The 23,522-nt window shown below is 43.2% G+C and overlaps 1 protein-coding gene across 2 annotated transcripts in view; it reads left to right on the forward strand.

The window, feature by feature from the left end:
* The first annotated feature begins 409 nt into the window (after window positions 1-409).
* Window positions 410-23,522, forward strand: part of LRP5 (LDL receptor related protein 5) — a 165,463-nt gene continuing 142,350 nt past the window's right edge. For both annotated transcript variants that reach the window (XM_063331969.1, XM_063331970.1), the window contains exon 1: window positions 410-594. In XM_063331969.1, the coding sequence (XP_063188039.1) occupies window positions 501-594 (94 nt within the window). In that variant the 5' untranslated portion in view covers window positions 410-500. The remainder of the gene's footprint in view (window positions 595-23,522) is intronic.

Genomic DNA, 23,522 nt, shown 5'->3' on the forward strand with positions numbered 1-23,522 from the left:
CCACCCTTTTTTCCTGGAGACAGAAAAAGGGGCGGGCACCCCCACGCGTAACTTCTCAATCCACCAGGGAAAGGTTGCTTTTCGGACAGGCAGCGAGCCATCTTCTCCCAACCTTCCCGCCTGGTTTTGGAGTAACAGCTCCAGATGGAACGAGAGAGGGGAAAAAAAAACAACCCCACAACAAAAAAAAAAACCAAAAAAACCACATAAACCCCCTGAAATCCCACCTTACACCCCACCCCCGCCCGGCCAGGTGTACCCACGCGTGGGGTGCGGGACGGCGCTGCGCCCTCGGCTCCTCCCCGGGCTGCGGGTGCCAGCGGAGGAGCCCAGCCCCCTCCCTGGCGGCGGCGGGAGGAGGAGGAGGAGGAGGAGGAGGGTCGGCTCCAGCACCTCCCCCCTTCCCCGCCTCCCTTCCCTCCCCGCCGAGCGCAGCGCCCCGAGCATGGAGCCTGCCTGAGACGCTCCGTGGGCTCCGGCAGCTGCTGCGGCCGCACAACATGGAGGCGGCGGCGGCCCCGCCGCTCCCGCTGCTGCTTCTGCTGCGGCTCCTGGCCGCTTCGGTGCTGCGGTGCGAGCCGGACTCGGCCGGGGGTAAGCTCGCCGGGTCGTCGTTCGCCGTCGCTCGCCCGGGTCGGCGGGGAGGCGAGCGCCGCTGTCCCTTTTGTTGTCGGACTTGGGCAAACTTTTCCCCCGCGCTGCGCCGGGAGGGCGGCGGGGAGCGGGGCGGGAGCGGGAGCCTGCGGGGCGGAGGGCGCGGGGCAGGCTCCCGCGGGGGGAAAGGACGCGCACATGGAGGAGACGGAGACGGGACGGGGCGGGAGGAGGACGGGAGGCTGGGTGCGTCGTCTCTCCCCCCCCTCCCCATTCCTCCTCGACCCTCTTCTCTCCAAAAGGGGAGCGCAGGAAGAGGAGGCCTCTCCTCCCGCTTCCCTCGGGACGTGTCCCGCCGGGGGGTGGTGAAGCGGTTTCCCCCCGGGGGTGGCTCAGGTAAACCCGTACAGTTGCAAAATGAGAGACAAAAGTCGCCCCCCCTCCCTCCTCCCGTTCCCACTCCCGTCCTTCCGCGGTCCCGGGCAGGGCTTTCTCTGAGGTTTGGAGAGGCGGGTGTTGGGTGTCGCTCATCAAACTCTTGGCAGGGCTGGCGAGGGGACGGGGGGAAGGCGAGGGTTGTTGTTGTCGTCGTCGTGTTCCCCCCAGCTCTGTTTAAAGGCTGTAGGCGGGCGACGGAGGGGGGGGGGCTGTGTGTGGGTGGCGCTGCGGCGGGAGGAACCGGCCGGCCCGGCTGGAGGCAGCGGCGGGCGGGGGTCGGCCCGGCCCAGGGTGCCGAGGTCGGGGTCGGCTCGGGGTGTGGGTGCCCAGGTCGGGGTCGGCCCGGCCCGGCCCGGGATGCAGGGGTCGGGGTCGCCCCGGGCCGGTCCGCGGGCGTCCGGGCGAGGGTCGGCCCGTCCCGGCCCGGGGTGCGGGTGCCCGGTTCAGGCCAGGCCCGGCCCCACCGGCGCTGCCGGAGCCCGTCTGCCCCGGGCCGGCGGCGCGCTGGGCCCCTCGTTAACCCGCGCTGCGTCCCGGACACGGAGCCTGCCCTTTGCTTTCCCTTCGCAATTACTGCTTTTAATCCTTTAAAAGCACAAACAAACGGAGGGGATGCCCGCAGCATCCGTGGGGAGAGAGCCGGCGTCCCTCTCCCCATCCTTTTCTCCCTGCATGCTGCTTCTTGTCCCGACTTCGTGTCACCCAAGATGGGGAGTTAGGGCTGCGCGTGTGTAAGACTTCTGGTTTGTTGCTGCTGCCTCTGGTCTGCCCGAAAACATCACCCCGGTGCTTAAACAAGCCGAAGCCTAGCTGTTGCAATTTCCTAGGTAGTTTAGAAAACGCGGCAGTGTGACCAAGGCTGTCAGAACATCACCTCAGGGCCTCTTTTATTAGGCCACCCACCTTTTCAAACTGTCTGTAATTATTAGAACTGTCATTTAGGGCAGGAGAAGTGATCATTTTCTGCTGGCATCATCGTTCTGTATTTTTAGCTGGAGCTCTATGTAGGTATGTATTACGTGTTGCTTATTCGGTCAGGATTGCATGAAAAAGATGCCCTTCGCACCTCAGGATGCACCTTCTCCATACACATTGCCTCGATCCTTTAAAAATGTTTCAGAAAACCCTAAGTGTGGCTTGTTCCTTTCTGAACACTTATGTTTGTGTCAAGATGTTCACATTCCTGCTTGACTGAATGAAGCTGTGTAGCTTTGGGGCGGGGGGGGCGGAAATCAACTTACAGGAGTCTAAAATGAAGAGACAACAGACTGATAGTGTTCCTTGGGGGTTTCCTTATGTTTTTCTTAACAGATTCGAATAGAAAGGAATACTTTCAAAATGGGATAACTTTGTGTCCTGGTTGGAGTGACACAGGATTAGTTTCTCTTTCAGTAATTTCACTTTTCAGTAAGGTCTTTTCTAATGCTTGGGAAAACTGCATTTTTAGAAGACTCTAATGTCTGAATTAGTGAGAATACTTACTTTATAGCCGGCTAAGGTATGTGAGTTTCAAGGTCTCAGTGTTTTCAGGCCTTGCTAGGTGTGGGGATGAGGAGGAGCGAGGCCTGGGCGCTTGACCCAGGCCACCCAACAGGATTATTTCCTACCATGAACGTCACATTCAATATAAATTAGAAAGTTTGCTGAGGAGTTTTCTCTCTTGCGTGATGTCTGCAGTCCTGAGAACTTCTTGCCCCGGTGCCGGACCCCTGAGCCCTTCCCTTCCTCCTGAAGCCGTAGCACTTGCAGTGTCCGACACTTGCTGTCCACTGCTGGGAGCGCACAGCTTCCTACGGATAGAATTGGCTGAGTATAATCCTTGTATCTTTTATATTGATATTGGGATCAATATTGGCTCTTTAGTATTATTAATGTTAACTATTTAGTCTTATTCTATTAAATCTGTTTGCATTTCAACCCTCAGGTTCCCTTGTTTCTTCCTGATTCCCCTTCCCAGGTGGGGAGGGGTCATCAGGTGATAGACTAATTGTCTAAACCACAACAAATTGTTGTGGGTTCTTCAAACCATAACACTTCACATTTGGAACTTTTAGGAAAATAAGAGTTTGCAATAAAACTAAGAAATAATTTGTAACTTGGAGTTTGGTTTTCGTTCACTTCATTTTAGGGACCGTGATTCTTTTAATACAGCCTGTGTTCTGTACCAATAATCACCTTCCTTAATGTGTATGGAAAATCTTCTCTAGAAATGTAACTTTTTTTTAGGAATTAGCTAAAGAGTCTTGGTTGTAAATCTTAATGACATTGCTTTTGTTCTGCCTACTTAGTGGGAAGGTATGTGATTCTTTTGTTGGGTTGATTTGGACTGTACTTTTAAGGACAGCTCATCTGTCCTTTTAGAAGGAGCATGGATGTACTATGAGAGGCTCTGCGTGATGTTATTTCCATTCCTGAGACCCCCCCCTCTGTAAGCAGACACATGACTTTAAGGGACTTTTACCTCTTAAAATTATTTTGATGTGCTTATCTTACAAATATGTAAATACATCTCTGCAAGATTTGGGATGTGCTGGAACTTCTGCAGTGTTAAAGCTTCTGCAAAGTTTGGCATGTTATGATAGACCCGGAATACTTTGGCTGTGAAATAATTTTGCTGTGGAGCTAAGTCCTTGCTCTGTATGTGGGGGTGTCAGGCGCAGTTTTATTTACGCGGCTTGAAATAATGATAAACCTGTTTCAGATATGGACTATACTCGACTCTCCTTTCGCTGAGATAAGACAAAATGATTGTTACACTTGGTAGTTTCTTGAAGGGAGGAATCTCTACCTGTGCAAAGTATTCCGGAACAAGATGGTTATGACAATGGCATGTTTTTGTCTGAAAATATTGTACGTTCTGAATGTTTAATACTGCACAGCGGGTGTTTTATGTGGGGTTCTCAAAACCTGGAAGTAGATGAGATAATTTTTGTTTAAGTTCTTGTTTAAGAATTAATCTCAAGCAAGAATTATTCTTACTTAAACTCACAAAAGGTTGGTTAGCTATTGCTTGTTGCGTACTAGATTGTTTCCCAAAATTGTGGTACTGTATCTTAGTTTTCTTTAATAGAATGACTATTTGCCTGATGTTAAGAAACACAAGATAAAGAAGGTCAGCAGAGAAGTGTGACAAGATGGTTACAAAAGTTTGAAACTAGGGATGCAGCATGAAATAAAAAATGCATTTGAGCGCCACCCTAAAATGCTGTTTATTCCTGAGATAACCTGAAGCTAATGAAGCCTATCACTATGTTCAAATGTAGAATGTAACCGGAAAGAACACTTGCTAATTTCGTGACAGAGAAATGTGCTCTGTAGGAGTCCTTAACTGCATTTGGGTGCCATTTCAGTCAGTCTGTCATTGATTTAGGGGGCTGTTTTCCTAGTAACTACTAGTAGCATGATGTGACGGCCTGTCACAAATTATGGTCGTAAATCCTCGTGAAATAGTGAGGAAATATTGAAAGTCCAGACTGACTCTGAAGTTTCAGTTGATACTTTTAAAGCACTGAATCTTCTCTCTCCGGACAAAGGATAATGGCTTTAACTGTCTTTTAGGCATGCTGTATGAATTAATTTGTTACTATTTCATTTTAAATTAAATTGATTTCATTTTAAATTCATTCTAAAGCATCCAGAGATGCTTTAAAATGACTCATACTGTAGATGTGTGGTTGATGTGCTGGAGGGAAGGGATGCCATCCAGAGGAACCTGGAGAGGCTTGAGAGGTGGGCCCATGCCAACCCCACGAAGTTCAGCCAGGCCAAGTGCAAGGTCCTGCACCTGAGTCATGGCAATCCTAAGCGCAAATACTGGCTGGGTGGAGAATTGCTTGAGAGCAGCCCTGAGGAGAAGGGCTTGGGGGTATCGGTAGATAAGAAGCTCAACATGAGCTGTCCATGCACGCTTGGAGCCCAGAAGGCCAACTGTGTGCTGGGCTGCATCAACAGGAGTGTGGCCAGCAGGTCGGGTGGGGTGGTTCTGCCCCTCTACTCTGCTCTGGTGAGACCCCACCTGGAGTACTGCATCCAGCTTTGGAGCCCTCAGCACAGGAAGGACATGGACCTGTTGGAGCAGGTCCAGAGCAGGGCCACAAAGATGACCAGAGGGCTGGAGCACCTCTCCTGTGAAGACAGGCAGAGAGAGTTGGGGTTGTTCAGCCTGGAGAAGAGAAGGCCCTGGGGACAACTTATAGCGTCCTTCCAGTATCTTAAGGGGGCCTGCAAGAAAGCTGGAAAGGGACTTCTTGCAAGAACATGAAGTAATAGGATGAGGGGGAATGGATTCAAACTGTGAGAGGGTAGATTTAGATGAGATATCAGGAAGAAATTCTTTACTGTGAGGGTGGTGAGCGGCTGAAACAGGCTTCCCAGAGAAGCTGTGGCTGCCCCATCCCTGGAAGTGTTCAAGGCCAGGCTGGATGGGGCTTTGAGCAGCCTGGTCTAGTGGGAGGTGTCCCTGTCCATGGCAGGGGGGTTGGAACTAGATGATCTTTAAGGTCCTTTCCAACCTAAACCATTCTGTGATTCTATGTGTCTGTAATACATACATGTATTACATGCATGACACACAAAGTCATACTTAGAAGGGTATGAATGTATTTCATCAATAGCCCGGTATAAATTCCATTACTGCCTCTTGCTATTTTTGAACCTTTTTTCCAATCTCAGCTGCTTTAACTTTTATCTTAAGAATTGTTTTACTTCTTTGTAATGTAGTTGTTAGTAAAATAGGCCATGGGTTTTGTTCCAGCTGTAAATTTTCTCTGTCCTGCATGTTTCTTGAATAAGGCAAGCCAAGGTAACTTTTTAGCAAACACAGAGATTGTTTTTGGGAACTTGTTATCAGTTGTTGTTATGGTAAGGTCTGGCAGCATAACAACAAATAAAGGTTACAAAACCTCTCCTAGAATATAGACGCATGTGACTTACAGAGAGTGCCTAATGTAACTTTCCATCTAGTTAAAATTTAGCCCGGAATGTAGAGTGAAAAGTAGTTTTCTCTCTTTTTGTCAAAGCAGAAATTGTGGTGCTCATAAACAGCTTTAATGGCAAGGTTTAGTTTCATGTTAGATCAGTATTTTTTGTGAACATACTGTATTGTATGAAAGCAACCTGCCATCTTGAGGTCGAGAACAATAACTAGGTTTAAATTCCTTGTTAGAAAGAAGCTATTGTAGGTAACTTTATTGCTCTTCATTCTAAGAAATCCTCTTAATTTTTCCATATGTCTTTAACCCAGGGGCTATTAAACATTCAAAATGTTTGACTTTTGTATGTTCAGAGTTTCTCATGGGAGTCGATATGGCTGAGAAAAAGCACTGAGAACACTTGAAGAAAATAGTTGTAATTTTCTGCTCAATGACCTTTGTGAAGAACTGAAATAGGTATCAACCTGAGCCTCGAGGGAAGAATGGTGGTAGAATAAGTATCCCCCCCAGTTTATGGCGCAGGCCAGCAACGATGCAATTCTGCTATGCGCAATGGAGTCAGCATTTTGTTTAGAGATTTCAAAGCATGTGGATTGTTTTCCTTTTTTGCTATATTGCTTTCCAACAGGATGTGTCCGACAACATTGCAAGTTCACTTAGGGCAGAAGCAAATAATTAGGGTATTGGCTGGTGACGCTGGCTGGCCAAAGCCACGTGCTGTTTGGATACTTGAGACTTTCGGAAGAAGTCAAAGACATGCCATGTCCTGACAGCCCACAGCTGGGATTTCTGAACTGGAAAAAATACTTCTGGAGAATCCCACCCCTATTAAGTTAGGCCACGGAAAGTCTCACAATAGAGTCAAAGGATATTTTGAGGAGTTTTTGAGATATTGAGTGATTAGACAGTTGTGAGAGAGGCGAGGAAATGGGAAGTATGTCCCACAAAGTATTGTTCAGTACAATTTGTTAGGAATTTATGGGCCAACAATTCTTTCGGTTGCTTCTCTCTTGGAAAAATGAGAACGTGGAGCTCGCCAGCACTTCGTCTTTGTGGTTTCTGTTTCCTAAAGATTGAAAATACCTGTTAAGCCACAAAATTCTACTGAGAATCTCCAGAGTGTGAGGAATGGGTGATAAGTTGGTTAGGGTGTTGAGGGTTCGTGTAATAAACAGGATTTTTAATTCAGCTGTTGTTTCCTTTTCTCTTGCTTGACTGGCACATTGCCTGCCAGCATAGGCAGATATAAGGTGTCATTTTGTATTGATGTTAAATCCACGGGCGACTTTTGCAAGAACTTAAGTGAATTGACATGTTTGCTTTAAATTGATTTGTTTGCTCTGGATGATAAAAGAGTTAAAGCAACTGAAACCACTTTGAAACCAATAAATACTTTATATGAGTGTATTGTGTTAGATTAGCTTAATGGGGACAGTCTGCTGGGAGAAGGAATTTCTCAACTGTGAACAGGCTACAGAATTGTCTTCACTTCGCAGTATGAAGGTTTATTGCTATTGCAATAAACAGCACTGACACCAGATGCAATAGGAAGTTCGTGGTGTGATTGTCAGTCATCTGAGAACCTCAAATGTTGGCATGTGTATTTAAAAATGGCCTTGCTTAATAATGTAATAATTGTTGAATACTGTTTGGCACTTTGGCTTTCTGTGCTGTATGAGTATTAGCTAATTCTGAATATTCTGCTAACATAGCATCTATTATTTATCTTTTATACACAAGGAAATTGAGCTTCCCCAGTTTAAGTTGGTTTCCTTTAAACAGTAATAAAAGTTGTCTTTGTACACAGAAAGGCTCAGAAGTCTGTATTGGTGACTTACCTGGATGTGTCTTTCGCAAAAGATGTGAAAGCAAATTAAACTTCTGTGTTAGTATTCATGTTCTCAAGTCAGAGCAAGAGGATGAAAATTCTGCTTAGAAGGTCTGCCCAGCTGTGGATGATTTAAAAAAAAAAAAAAGTCTATACATTATCTTCGTTTTCCATAGCGGAGTAAAAGAAATTTGTAGTTACGGAGAATTTTTGCCTGTCTGGGTTTTAACAGCATGTTTTTTACTGTCTGGATCAAGTTGACTATTACTTACCCATGTTCTAAAACTCAAGTTTGCAGGTGTTCAAGTGCTAGAAAGTGTATACCCAGGAAGAGTTACACATCTGGACTTACTTAGACAAGCTGCATTGTGAGAGTTAGGTAGGGTGTGGCTAATGCAGGCAAAACTATAGTGAAGCCTCGATAAATTGAACTCGAATCGTTTGCCAGTCTTTCCCTTTTACCTGCCCCTAAAACCTGGATGAACCTGGCTTTTAATCTCATCTAATCTTTCTTCAACACCCACCCTATCCTGAGCCACAAAACCGCACTACGCTCCATGTCAGCTGTGACTTTGGAATCCACGCACAGGAGGAGGAGAAGGTTTTCTGTGATGCTGTTAAAAAGGTGCATTTTTCAATGCAATCTGCAAAAGTCAGATGTGGTGACTACTAGAAGGAACCATGCACCCCATAAAGAGTCGGGGAATATTCCTGGAGACTTTTTTCGAACAGAGTAAATCAACTCTTAAGGGAGCTCAAAACTTGGTTTATGTGAGCATTGTAGCTAACGGTAAAGTTGGGAGAAATGGAGACACACCAGCAAAAATTTAAGTGAGTATGGGGTGATATTTGCCGTAAATAAACCATTACCTGCAGGTGTTCCATAAGAGTTGCAGACGAATAACCGAAGCGAGCTCTGTAGCTTGCGTGCAGAACTAATCCATACCATTTGAGCTTCGAATGGCATGCTTGACACTTAGACTGTTAATATACTTACTGCCGCTAGATCTTATTCGCCTAATAAACTTTGACAAACAAGTTCTGCAGATGGTTAATATTTTCAGAGGAATTGCTGTCTGTTCACAGCCAGTTTGTGGCCAAAACCGTGATACACGTTTTGATTAATTTTCTTTCTGAAATGTTTTCATGGCCGTGGTCATTCCACTCATTGTTATCATCGCATCTGACTGCAACTGAAAAATTGAATGCTCAGCTAGGAAGATTTTCAATTTAAATTTAAGGGGTGGAGAGTTGGCCGTGGAGTTATCCTGGCTACTTTTGAGCTTGCCTTCCTCTATCAAAGCAACAGCAAACATGATGTTTGTCAGTGTTGGGGGTAGTAATTCTTCTACGTGAAGGAAACCTGGGTGGTTGTGGCAAAATGCCTGTTGATGCTGAGGTGATTCTGCTATTTGCAAATTTTAGTGTTTTAAAGAGCCTTCAAGACATTTGTGGAAAGTGAAGCCGCTTTGTGTGAGCCAGAGAAGTGGAAAATGCCTCGATTTAACTTAGTGACTGGTAGTTACTCGGACTTTAAATGTGCTACCAGGACCACTTCATTTCCCTGGAGCAGGGAGCGATTTGCTCGTAGTGCACAGAAGTGCTGACCCAGACAGAAGTAATCTCTTACAAAGTCCTGGCTAGTTTATGCTGAAGTATGTACGTGTGGAAGGGTATCAGATATTTGGAGGGAGGGAGGGTATTCAACATACGTGTATGTGTGAGTGAGTTTTTTCCTTTCTTTCTAGTGGTTGTGTTATTGAATAACCTGCTGTTTCTGGTAAAAAAGCCGGCTGCGTTTTATGTAGACTTTAACTCCTGATGTTAGATCTTGATACGTAATTTTAAGGAGGAAAGTTTCACAGTCACTAGGTATGGGACTGGAGTTCAGTATACCTGGATTTGGTTTTGGTGGTGTTGCTGAAGCATGCCCTTAAGTCTGTGAACTCCAGTTTTTCATCTGAGAAAAGGTGACAGCGATACATAAACAGTCTTTCCTCTGAATGCATCTTGGAGTGTTTTACACAAGAAGCACCTCAGAGTAATCTTTTACTATACATGTGCTTTTTAAATAAACCTGCTTTGTTTGACTCTGTTGTGTTACTCTCTCAATGACTGGTGTTTCATTAGAGAGAAATGAAGCTGCAAACAGTAGGTAAAGTATCCCTGAAAAGGTAGGGCAATGTGTATTTTATTAATCAAAATTTTATGCCTGATCAATTTTGTGCACCTGAATCTTTGATCTTGCATAACCACTTTCCATACATTTTGCAGTCTTTATTTTAGTTCCTGCAATTTGTATCCTTCTCCTGTGTTGGCAGTATTTCTTCTCAGCTTGAAAGCTCTTCTAGGCTGGGATCTTGTGTATTTTTTTTCCTTTTACCTGCTTGCTTTGTGTTGTGGTGCTGTGTCGTCCCCCTCCCACCACCCCAAAGAACCAAGATTGCTAAAGGCTGGAATGTCTGTAGGTGGGTAATTAAAAACAGTGGTCAAGAGAGCTGTTGGAAACTCGTTGGGTTACTTCTTTAAGTAGGATGATGAGGCAGCATCATTGAATGGAAGGAAAAAAAACACCAAACCCAAACCAAAAAAAACCCACCCCCAAACCGCCCTCCTGTTTCTGGGAGTTTGAAGAGGCTGCCTGCTGTCCCCTCAGCATGTGGCTCCGCTAATGTTGTCCGCCCATGGCAGAATTGGTAAAAGTGGAGAAGCTGCAGCTTAACCTGTGCTTGAGGATTGCTGCTTGGCATTCAGCCTAGTGCGCTATGGAAAGAAGATGAGCAGGTAGAAGTACTTTATGCTTGTGACCTCTGTCCCATATTACAGCTCAGCTTGTATGGTCCAAATTAAGGTCGTCATTGTTATCTGCAAAAGATTTAAGTGATCTAGGATTCATTTTACCTTGGGGATTACCACCTTGACACATCCAGCCCTTCTCCGTCGCGCTACAGTAATTACAGCTCATGGAAAATAACTCTGGTTGCTGATCCCCAGGGTGTGGGACTCCTGGCATCTGGAGATAGAGCACATCTGGCGCTGGTTCTCACAGGCAGAATTCAGCCACCCCAAAGCTCATTATTGCATGTGGGGAATGATGCAAGTGACTTGTTTTCTCTGAACAATGGCTATGGGATCTTTGTAAGCATTGGCCTCTCGCCTGGTTATTCCGAGTTGGCTTTTTTTGTTGGTTTGGTTGTTGGTTTTTTTCTCTCCTGAGGAAATCTGTGTGCAGTGAGGGAGGATGTGGAGTACTGCAAGTTCTCCATACAGCTGACTCAGTCCTCCAAGCCATATTTGTTCCTCGACACTGATGCTGTTACGTACGCAGAATGCATGTGTAAAAGCTGCTGTGCCCATCCAGAAGGCACTTGGTAGATACAGGTAAAGATTCTGGCATGCTTTCTTTGTGCCTTTCTGATTCCTGGAATTCTGTGGAGTCAATGTTGCAGGGACACAGGAGAAAGTTTTCTTTTTAAAGGAGATGTAGTGCAGTGCCCAACTTTGAGGGATGTTCTTGAGACCTGTTAGTATCACCTTCCGTGTACAGCTTTTGTAGGGTAACAAAACTTGCTTTGTTTGAGATAAAATATGAATTGGAAAAACCTAGCAGCTATTCCACAATTACTTCCCTGAGGGTGCATGTGTGTTAGAATGGTTTCACCGGGAAGATCTGTTCTGGAGTACTTTATTATGGTTCCTTTTCAGTATTAGCCTTAGAGCTCGTTTTGTACTGTAGGGATTGGGACTGTGTGACAGGCGCGTGTTACTTAATTGGACCTTCTGCTGGTCACGTCTTGGTATAAACTGATTCATTATCATGGTCGTTTATAACATGACACCTGTCCATATGCTTGCTGACAGGCCCTTAGGACCTTCTTGTCCACAAATGCTAGTTTCTGAGGGAGGATGCCTTCTTTTAGGTATTCCGTCTCTTAGCATATTGCCAAGAGCCTATGAGAACGTTTCAGATCGTGTGGCAAGAGTGTTTTCCAGACATGTTTTTGGCCCCTGGTTGGCAATGAACCAGAGGCAGGTGCGAGGACTTGTTTGAATGGACAACAGGAAAAGTAATGATTTGCTTGGGAGCTCGCACTGCAGGACAGGTACACTCAAACCAGTCTACTAGGGTGGGGTAGGAATTTGTTCTTTCAATTGTAAATTCTGCTGTTCTTTTAAAATTACTGCTGAATTCTCCAGGTGTTTAGTTCCCTGGCCATTAATTGGGAAGAAGCTGCTTTACACATTCTTTCCTTTCTTTTGAGACTCTAGCAGCATTTCTTTTTTAAATTGTTTATTTTTCTTTTTGTAAATAAAATCTTTGTCTGTGTCGGAAACTAAAATGACTTCAGGTCTCTCTTCCCTGCTGCGTGACTGTCGTTGCTGCTGCAAACCAATGGGTGTTGTCAGGAACTCATCATTGGGTCAGTAAAGCTTTGTAGCAATTGAGAGACTATGTACCAGTGCTAATGAAAAGCCTTTGCCTGGTTTCTGGAGGCTTGGGCATCAACAGGCACGTGGAGAAGTTGCAGGGATAAAAATATAACTTGTCAGCTGCTGTGCTCTGAATTACAGCTGCATGCAATGCTTTCCCTTGTATAACTTGTCTGCCACTTTATTGTGAGGCAGAAGCAACATACCAAATTCTACAAAAATCTTCTGCTTTTCTCCAGGAACTAGAGGTTTGATAACTTCTTTTTTCTTTTTTAAACTGAGTCATAGAATCATCGAATAGAATCATAGAATGATTCGGGTTAGAAGGGACCTCAAAGATCATCTAGTTTCAACTCCGCTGCCATAGGCGCTGACACCTCCTACTAGACCAGGCTGCTCAAAGCCCCATCCAGCCTGGCCTTGAACACTTCCAGGGATGGGGCAGCCACAGCTTCCCTGGGCAACCTGTTCCAGGGTCTCACCACCCTCACAGTAAAGAATTTCTTCCTAATAGCTGATCTAAATCTCACCTCTTTCAGTTTAAAACTGTTACCCCTCGTCCTATGGCTCCACTCCCTGATAAAGAGTCCCTCCCCACGTTTCCTGTAGACCCCCTTTAGATACTGGAAGGCCGCTTTAAGGTCTCCCTGGAGCCTTCTCTTCTCCAGGCTAAACAACCCCAACTCTCTCTGCCTGTCTTCACAGGAGAGGTGCTCCAGCCCTCTGGTCGTCTTTGTGGCCCTGCTCTGGACCCGCTCCAACAGGTCCATGTCCTTCCTGCGCTGAGGGCTCCAAAGCTGGATGCAGTACTCCAGGTGGGGTCTCACCAGAGCAGAGTAGAGGGGCAGAACCACCCGACTTGACCTGCTGGCCACACTTCTGTTGATGCAGCCCAGCATACAGTTGGCCTTCTGGGCTCCAAGCGTGCATGGACAGCTCACGTTGAGCTTCTTACCTACCGATACCCCCAAGCCCTTCTCCTCAGGGCTCTGTGTTTGTGTGCAAGAATAGAGCAGTCGAGCACAGTGGGAGATGGGTAAGCGTTATGCGCACACACTTAGGATTGCAAAAAGCAACTTTAGCACCAGTTTGTTATTATAACGTCTGAACTAATGTTGGCTGTTTATAAAAAGGAATGGACTTTGCAGGGTTATTTTCCTATTTAAACATCAGCAGGACGCTGGGAACAGATTACTGTGAGTATTTGAGTAAGTTGTGTTTGCTTAGTGTGCTTGGCAACATTTCTTTCAATGAAAGTTTAACTTTTTAAGCTATCCAAGGTCTATTTCAAAACTTTGGCCTTCATCGGGAAGGTAAGATGGCTGGAAAAAAAAAAAATCAGTGTTGTTTTTGCAGTTATCAATGTGTATGATGTCAGTGATCAGATCACTGTTGTATATATGGCCAGAAGTGAGTGTGCTCTATTATCTTTATGTAGAAAAGCTTTGAAACATGGAATGGTAGTTTATTCAAAGTCCTGTTGTAAATATTGCTTATTCCGAAGAGGATAATTTTTGCTGGGATGATCCCAAAATGTTAACAAATAGATCAGTGTGAAGCAGATAGCACTCAGAGCCTGTCTTGCTCCCACGTTTGGCTGAGAGTGTGCCAAATGTACGATCAGGCTCTCTTTGCTGGATACCACAGATCTTCCAACTTCAGCTCCACCTGTTGCACTGGCTTCAGCGATGCACTGGCGAAGCACTAGTGATTTCAAAAAGCTTTCCAGTGTCTGAAATGGCATGAGACTTTCTAGTTCTGACAGCTGTAAACTCATGTTAAAAAAACAAGAATTCCTGAAACTTGTCCATTAGCAACCTCAAAGCACGTCTTTCTGTACAGTTGTAAAATTGGCACTAACAAAAAGGGCTTTATTTGGATAGTACACAAAAGTTTACACGCAAACCCCAAATAGCCCTGAATTCGGTTTATCTGCAGCTTACTGCTTAGATTTTAATTATTTTTATTTTCTTCCCTGGAGGCTGATTTGATACTTAAATTGAACTCAACAAATAGTTCTCTTGTTGCTTCCTAAGTCCTGGAGAAATTGTGGGGGTTTTCTTTGGTTTTTTGTTTGTTTGTTTTTTGTTTGTTTTGTTTTTCTTTTCCCCTTTTTCTTTTTTTAGTTATCTTTGTTTTGGTTTGATTCTTTTAAAACAATTTGAACAATATTTAGGCACAAGTCACTGCAAAGGAGGTTGCAACAGCATCATGCCATTCGGCAGATTTGTTGATTTAAAATGTTATGGATTCTACTAGGAACCTTTTTTCTAACTAATGGTGTTGCTTTAATCCTGTGAATGAAAAGGAGTTTATTTGCAACACTTGGCATAGATTAGGAAGAGACTGTTTCAAAGGGAGTGTTTTGTCCAGTGGTTTTAGTTTAAGCCACATCCACCTTCCATACCATGCCCCATCCAGTGAGAGCACAAAAATGTGTGGTTGTGTAGTAAACTAGGTTAGAGGACTGGGCTGAAAGTAAACTCCTTAGTTACCTTCCGTTTTGTGGGATGTGTTTTTCTTGCTCAGTATTTTTTTTTTTTAAATTATTTTCTTTTTTTCTCTTCTCTTCTCTGTCCTCTCCTCTCTCATCAAATGTGTTATTAATAAAATACCTGCACCAGTGAGGGGGGAGAGAGAGGCTGCTTTATGATATAGGGTAAAATATGATTTAAATAATTTTCTCTCTAGTCTAATAAAACTGTGGTACTGCAAGATCGAGGGTTGGATCTGATATATTCAACTTTGAAGGAAGGATAATGCCACATGTTTCCATGCAATTCAGATGTTACACAGCCTATGATGTTTTTTTCTCGGAGTTCTCTTTTGTTTTTATAAATAAAATCTAAACTCAGTATATTATTTTTGTAAATCTTTTAATGTTTGTGCTGTACCTCATTAGTGACAAGAATAGTATCTTGGAGAATCTTGTGAGCAACACAGAAATTGAGCATGTGTTCACATTTGTAGTGTGATGTGATAGAGGGTTAATTGTATGGATTAACTGTTCTGCAGGAGTAGACGGATGTTTTCTGCTTTGATGTTGTGCAGTTCTGTGGTGTCCTTGGACAATTACTGCATGAGATGAAGTTTTTCGTTTGAAAGCTTCAACTTAAGTAGCCTTTAGAAATGTTTGGTGTCACTTGATGTCAAGTCTTGTTACCTTATTAAGCGTGTGTGTATGTATGTGTGTATGTGTATATATGTATGTGCAAACATATTCTGCATTCTAGGGGTTTATAAAGGAAACAACGTAATGCTGTAATCAGCGGAGCACATTCTTGAGAGGTTTTGGATGCCCTAACTTCCTCCAAGTAAAACATAAGAAGGTTGATGTTTTTCACATGTTGATAACGTAGAGGAAATAAAGTGCATCTTCTCACTTCAGAGCTTCATGGTGCGATCACTGAGAAGTGGTGGATGGATCAGAATGAATTCTAGTTATTGGCTCCTCAGTGCCTTTTCTAAAATGAGCCGGTCATTTTGAATCTCATTCTTCCTTAGTCAATAGTGCATATCGCACAGTGCTGCTCTACATTGCAAGTATTAGTCGTAGCAAAGGAGACAAAAAAATCTGAATTATTCTCAAAAGTGAGTTACTTTCTGTCACCCAAGTGAGATCTGTTGATGGCAAGGTTGACCGGTATTGCACATGGTAATTAATAGAAGACTGATGTGAGCAGTGATTTTAGGTCCCCTTTTTAAAGGAGAAAGAAATCTTTGTTTTTATTTGCATCGTCTTCAATTAATATCTGCCCTAGATGAACTTGATTAAGGAGTTATGGGTTTCTACTTTGTACTACTTTTATTGGTAATGTTACCAAGCTTTCTATAAGTAGAAAGCAAGTATTTAGTAGTATCTGAGCAAGTATCTAGTTACAGAATGAGGTGACAAAGTTTAGTATAGAAGTGAAGGACTGCTGTCGGCTGTGCTTCAAGTTAGTGCTTGTTTGGTGTGGGTTCAGGGTGGGTTTTTTGTTGTTGTTTGGAGATTATTTTTTTTGTTGTTGTTTTTGAGGAGAAAGTGCATTTGTGGTTTAGTTTACAACTAGTTTTTAGAGAAGGTAGGTTGTTCCTCTGTTTTAACAATACTGTGCTCCGTCTTCTCTTTCAGACGCTGCACCAAAGGCTAGATGGATGCAGGCACCATGTTCACTTTTCTTGCAATTCACTAACAAAATTTAAGGTGTATTCTCTCTGTTTTTAAATTATTCATATAAGGCTAACATTTGAGGCATAACATTTTATTTTTTTTTTTAAGTAAGACTTCCATCTTTAGTATGTAGGAAAAACAGCCCTTCTCCTTTGCATATGTGCGTTAAATTGGGTTCTTAAGCCCCTGTTGTATTTTAGGAGGGCGGATGTCTGCTTCTGTATTTAGTCATGATTGTTCATACCTGGAGGGAGTTACTTAAGTGCATGTGGTCATTTCTTGCATGTAATTCATGTTTATTAACTATCCACTGCAGGGTCTCGTTTATAAAAGGTTAAAATGCAGTTGTTAATTGCTGACGGCGTGCTAGTGTCTGTCATATTGACTGTGCTGTGTTTGTCACGTTTCTGGATTGGAAATGTGATTTTGGGCTGTGGGCGGTAGCTTTTTGTATTAACATTTGCAGTTTGTGGTGTTCTAATAAGTAAAAAAAATATGTATATGTATAATAGGGAGGGCAGAATCCAGGACATTGAAACTCCAAAGCAGTCTGTGACAACTGGAAATAGAATAGGTGCGAAAACTGGTTGTAATAAGTTTACTGTGCTTAAAAGGCGCAGTGTCCCCAGAGACAGGACATGCAGCACTAATATTTACTCCAGGTATGAGTGTGTTAAATGCTAGCCGGTGCATTGCAGTGGTGTACGTATTACGTGTATTCTGCCTTCGCCAGGCTCCCAGCCTGGCTCCTGCAGGACGACAGTATTTATTTCTTTTTCTCAGCTATAACATAGGGTTGGAATAGTTGTTTGGAATATCATTTCATCCGAAATGCCCTGCATGTTTTCCAGACAGAAAGGGAGAAGGCTTCCTGCTCTGAAAGTCCTGGGTCATGTCTTCATTGCTGAAGTAGGTGTAATTATTACACTGATATTGCAGTCTTGACGTAAAAATCCTGATAGAGTCAGTGCAACTCTGTGCAGCTGATGAAATCTCAGGTGAGGAGTGAAATAACGACACTGGCTTTTTACTTGATGTAAAAGTTTCCTTTTCTCTGCTGGCATTTTTTACGTCGAAATAGCTATCCCCATGTAATAATTACATCTTTCTCTTTAGCAATGAAAACACAGCCAAACAGTGCAAACGAAGGGTGGAGGAAAGGGATACAGTGCACAAAACAAGATAATCAGATCAGTGATGACCACACATTGCTTGAGTTAGTTTTGTTTTAGTATAAACAAGCGCAGTTTGCTCTGCCCTCCGTGATACTGCTTCCTTGTGTAATAATATAAGCTCGTATCCTTCATTCTGCAGAAATAAGGAGTAAGTTTTGGACAAAATTAAATGAATAAAAAACTCCATGAGTGTGTTTTGTCACCTGTGTTCCAGAAGCAGTTTTAGAATTTGTATATTTTAATTTATATGTGGGGAAAAGTGTCTGTATTCCTGTTTTTCTGTCTACCCTTCTAGTGTGCTGCTTTTTTTGTGTGTGTCCCTCTGATTTTGGAGATCAGCTATGTGTCTTTTTGACTCCCCAAAAATCACATTTCTCGTTTTCTTTGAACTGTCACTGTGGAGTTTGTGTCCTTTTTTTTTGTGTCTTTTTTTTTTTCTTCTGTGTTTCAAGTATTTGCACTGTAGCATAGCCCCGGACTTATTTATTTTGGCATTTAAATTCACTGAAATTGGAGCGTAGAGAAGGTGGAAAAACATTCAGTCGCACCTCTCCAGATGCGTTGTATATCAGGAGTTCAGTTTCTTATTTGCAATACACCTTGTCTAGGCTGCCAAAGGGATAGCAAAGGGCCGGGGTGGCTGAGATCATTCCTAAACCATTTGCCATAGTAAAATGTATGCCTTTTTTTTTTGTTTTTTCCTATTAAAATTTGTTTGTAAGGTAGCCTGACGGTATGAAAAGGTAGTAAGTTTAGGCTGTCTTGTAAGAAACGCTGGTTATGGTTCTGCTTAGCACACTGGGGTCTCGTCCTGGCTCTGCCATGGACTGCCTGTCTTGCCCATGAGCAAGGCCCTTCATCTTGATCTTCTGTGGGCTTCCTTTCATCCTTTCCCTTGTATATCTAGACAGCAAGCTCTTCAGGTGTGTCAGTCCCTCACAATGTGTCCGCATCGTGTCTTTCAGGGTGCGAATCAATTCTGGCTTCTAGGTGTTACTGTAATATGGATGATGACAGTTCATGTTGTGTAAAGCTTGTGTTGTGGGTTTGGTGTTTTTTGGTTTTTTTTATTCCCCCACGTAGTTCCTTTGTAGGGAATAGATTGACTTCCTTCTGGTTTTGGACCCCTTTTATGATGAACTCAAAGCTTTTTAGACATTCATTTCCTTTCTTGTTTGGGAAAGGCAGATATGTGTTGGGTTAAAACAATAATTAGGCTTGGCTGTTTATACAGGTGGGGAAGCCATGGGTAGAAGAAAACTGAAGAATTAGGTCTCAGAGTGAACTGGGAAGAAAGAATAATAGGTTTGTGGTTTTTTTTCTCTTCAACCTTCTGCTGAAGTTAAAGTGCACTACACTTTTCTAATACCTCTCCTAATTTGTGTTTCTGCAATACGAGAGTACTTGACATTGTTGTGGCAGCTTCTTTTGGGTATGCATTGCAGACAGTTAATTTCTTATGCCAGTGGGATGTTATTGAGACTCACATGAAAATTTCAAGAGGTAAAAAAGCCTTACTTGAAAAATAAAGGGTGGCTAATAATTTGTTGTAGCTCTACATGAAAGTCTTTTGAAATCTTAAGTTGGTGACTTTGTGGATGGCTAGGTCTATGCTTAAAGCATATGAGTAAAGCAAACCTGTGTGTGCCACCGTATTTTATTTTTTTTTTTTTAAAGCACGAAACCATCTATAAAGTTTCTTCCCCTGAACATCGTGTGTACAAGACACAGCAGCACAGAGACAGTGCTCTGCAAGTCTGCAACTGGAAAATACTCTGGCTGCAGCTGAGCTGGGCAAATAAGTTGCCTTAGTACTTTTTCTTTTTTTTAATCTGCTTGCCTTTTTAAACCAAGATCCCTTGACAGGATCGGCTTAAGGAAGGCAACTATGTGTACAGTCATGCTGGCAGATTTCAGGGCACCAAAACGTCTGTAGGAGACTTGGGGATGGGCAGGAATGGGGCGGCGGGGGGGGAATAGTAAAAAAAATTCAACCAGACTTAGCTTCAGGCAGAACAAAACACATCTATCCCAACCCAATACAAAGGGCATATTTAAATCAAGATCCCTCCTAATGCAACATAGCTGGAGCTCAATTTGCACAGAGTTTATGGTTTGGCCTGGAACGCTGCATTTGTCGGGGGGTATGTGCTACACCCTGCACTGCCCTGGGAGCGGGGGAACCCCTCCGGCTCCTCTGCCTTCTGCAGAGCATCACCACTTCTTTAATGATGTTTTTAGTCTCCTTTTTGCCTTTTTGGGATCTTTATCCTTGATCACATGTCCCACTGTCACATACATACATATCATGCAATTCCACAAACACCAGAATTCAACAGACACTGAGGAGAATCACCAGCTAATGACTGTGAGGTTGTACAGAGCGGTAATTAGTCAGCTCCAAAAACAACAGAACCAAAAATGTTAAACAGCTCCTATGTAGCTCATCTTTCAAGGCCCCAAGTTTCCATTCTCTCATATTTTTTTCAGTTTTAAATAATTATCTGGACTCCAAACCTTTTCCAAGAAAGCAAGTGGCCAGCAGGTCGAGGGAGGTGATTCTACTCTCGTGAGACCCCACCTGGAGTACTGCATCCAGTTCTGGAGCCCCTACTACAAGAAAGATATTGATGTGCTGGAAGGTGTCCAGAGAAGGGCCACGAGGATGATCAGAGGGCTGGAGCACTTCTCCTGTGAAGATAGACTGAGAGAGTTGGGGTTACTCAGTCTGGAGAAAAGAAGGCTCCGAGGAGACCTTATAGTGGCCTACCAGTATCTTAAGGGGGCCTACAAGAAAGCTGGTGAGGGACTTTTTAGGATGTCGGATAATGGTGGGACTAGAGGGAATGGATTAAAACTAGAGATGGGACGATTCAGACTGGATGTTAGGAAGAAGTTCTTCACCATGAAGGTGGTGAGACACTGGAATAGTTTGCTCAGAGAGGTGGTGGAAGCCCCATCCCTGGAAGTTTTTAAGGCCAGGCTGGATGGGGCTCTGAGCAACCTGATCTAGTGGGAGATGTCCCTGCCCATGGCAGGAGGGTTGGAACTAGATGATCTTTGAGGTCCCTTCCAACCCGAACCATTCTGTGATTCTATGATAAATGAGGCATTCTGGGGCTGAATTCCAACACACGTTTCCCTTCTTGTACATACAAACTACCAGCCTATAAAAATAGGTACAAGGAGACTGATATAATCTGCTTTCTTTTGAATATTATCAACACGGGTCCAAATGTGGAGAGCCTCTTTTATTCTGCAGGTTTGGAAGTGACGACTGTTTTTTCTGGAAACGTCCTTAAATTCCACATTTTGGAGGAACAAATACCGCAGACGATTATTTTCCGTTTCTTCAGTTAGGTTGGCATTTGTACTTTATTGCCCTCTGTTAGGGACCCTTTGCACACTTAGATAAAGTAAAGAACAATTTTTGCCAGTTTATGATCTTCACTAATCTGTGATACAGCAGAATTATGAGCGAGCCACCTGCACCTCCAGTTTAAAGGGAAAATAATTTAATGGGGAGAACATCACTCAAGGTCTTCTGTCCAACAGTGACATACTACGAAATCTTAGTTTGGTACTAAGAGTCCTTGGGACTCAGTGCTGAAGTAAATATAGTCACCTTGCCAAAAATTTTTGGACCCAGGAATAAAAATGTATCACAGATGCAGATGCTGGCTGCCAGGTAAATGATAACAGAATGCGGTCTACCCTCTAAAACGAAAATATAATCAGTTAATGAGCAGTATGCACTTACCTGCCTTACTCAGACAGATCAATTCAAGCTAACCACGCACTTGGCAAGTATGTGAACTGCAGTGCCGTTGAGATAATGCTGGCGTTAATTTGCATGAACAGCAGAGTGCAGGCATGCCCCAAAGAGCATAGGGTCCTATTCCATTGTGTCCGTAAAAATCATACACCGATCACCAAAGACACATGAAATCAGTTTATCAAAACAGCTGTATTCAGTGGCATTGTGACACCTCTTTTAATTAACACTTCCCTTCAGACCTTGGAAGAGCTGAATCTTCGACTCAGTATGTAATATACTATGATCATTTTAACCCCAAAGGAAAGCAAGTCAGATTATTATTTCTGTTCTGACCCTTGGCCAATTTTATGACAAAAAATGGAAGAAAAGTTATTGAAATTCTGAACGTGCTCTCTCTTCCGGTAAATCTACTCTTTTTGAACAGATATTTGAGAAAAAGCTAAATTATCAGAAGCGCGTGTCTTTGCCTCCAGAATATTGAAAAACATTTAGATTTATAGAAAAATAACAAAGAAGAGAGCAGAACATCTTCCTTCATGTAGTTCCGGCAGGACATATGCTCCAGATAAGTTGCAGGACAAACGCTGACCTTAGAGAGACGAAAGGAGCCATAAGGAATGAATTTACTTTAATCAATGTTCCTGGCTAAAGCAGAATCATCTCCAGCAAGGAGAGATTTACAAAGCTTGGAGCAGATTACTGTATTTATTTGCTACATATAAATTCAAACACAATATTACAGTTTTCATTATCTTAAATAATCCTTTTCACCTCATCATCTTTTTGCTCTCCTTCCTAACGAACTCTCCAAAAACCCAAATCTTGACTATTTGAATGGAAGACAGTCACGAGACTTGCACAAAAATCAGAAGTCCCGTCCACAACTTGGCGCTATAAACTTCTCTGAACTTCACACCCTCTAAAGCGAAGTATCGTGTGGCAGGTTCCCTTTAACAAGATGGTTTTCGATGGAAAGATTCTTAACTGTTAGGGAAGACTCAAACGTAGGTTCCACAATCTGACATGGTTTTCTTCTATCTGATTTGAGTAGGCTTTTGTTCCAACGAGTAACATTTGCCAGCAACTGAATCCAGCACATGCTATTTCTGAGTCATTTTCTGCATTTTACAAATATATTACATTTTCGAGGGTACATATCGTATGTTTGGTTGAGATAGAATTAAAAAGTCTTTTTCCAGCTTTCTTAAGATTTGCGTCTTTTGGAGTTAACGGAACATCTGGAACTGGAACTAGAAATTGGAAACAATTCAGATCAGAAACAAGCATACCTTTGTCAAGCTTGTATTTGTTCAAGTCCTGGAGAAAACTTGCAAGCCAAATTTTCCAAATGATGTAGAACCACTACTTTATCCATTAAAAGTTTGGAACCATCATCACTGCATAATCTACTATTATTGGCCAGACAGCTGTCTGCCAAACCAAAGACGAACAAAATAAAACGGAAAAAAAAAAAAACGACAGAAAAGAACCTTGCTCCCATTGGTATCCAGAATCTAAAAAGGGGACACTGCAGGGTTTTTTTCCATTCATGGATTGACCTGAACTGTTGCTTACAACAGAAGTTGTGTTTAGATGTTCAAGGTAGTCACCTCTTTGTCTGCATTCTTCTAAACCAACTTATGCAGAAATAGGACAAATCTTCAGTTTCCTCTGCAGTTTTAAAACTCATAAGACGAGGGTGGGGGGGAATCCATGCCTGCTGCATTTACAATAACAGCAGCAAAATTATTGCTATGTGCTCTGCATCACAGAATGTGAAACATCCAAGTATGGCTTTTTCCTGCCACATCCCCCATCCCTATTTTTAAGCACTTCCTTTGCACTTACCCACCCATTTTGGCAAAGCCCAACAGCAATACCACGTAAGAGACTACTTCAGTGCCACTTCTGCTTATTCTAAAATCAGAAAATACCAGAAATGTCAATGGACAGGCTGTTTTCAATTTTTGTGGGTACAAGCGGAGTGCCATATTAATTCTCACAAAGAAAACCGTCATGAGTCAGCTGACAGATAGCTCCAGTGTGGTTTGAATATGGTAAACACTGTTATGGAATTGAAACTAGTGTCCCATGCTATTAGACAAAATACAGTTTTGTACTTTAAAGAAGCCTTAATCATAACATGAATGCTTATCACGGTCAAGACAATGCAAGTATTTGGTAGTACAGAATC

Source organism: Chroicocephalus ridibundus, chromosome 4 (assembly GCF_963924245.1).
Source record: "Chroicocephalus ridibundus chromosome 4, bChrRid1.1, whole genome shotgun sequence".
NCBI classification, from domain to species: domain Eukaryota; kingdom Metazoa; phylum Chordata; class Aves; order Charadriiformes; family Laridae; genus Chroicocephalus; species Chroicocephalus ridibundus.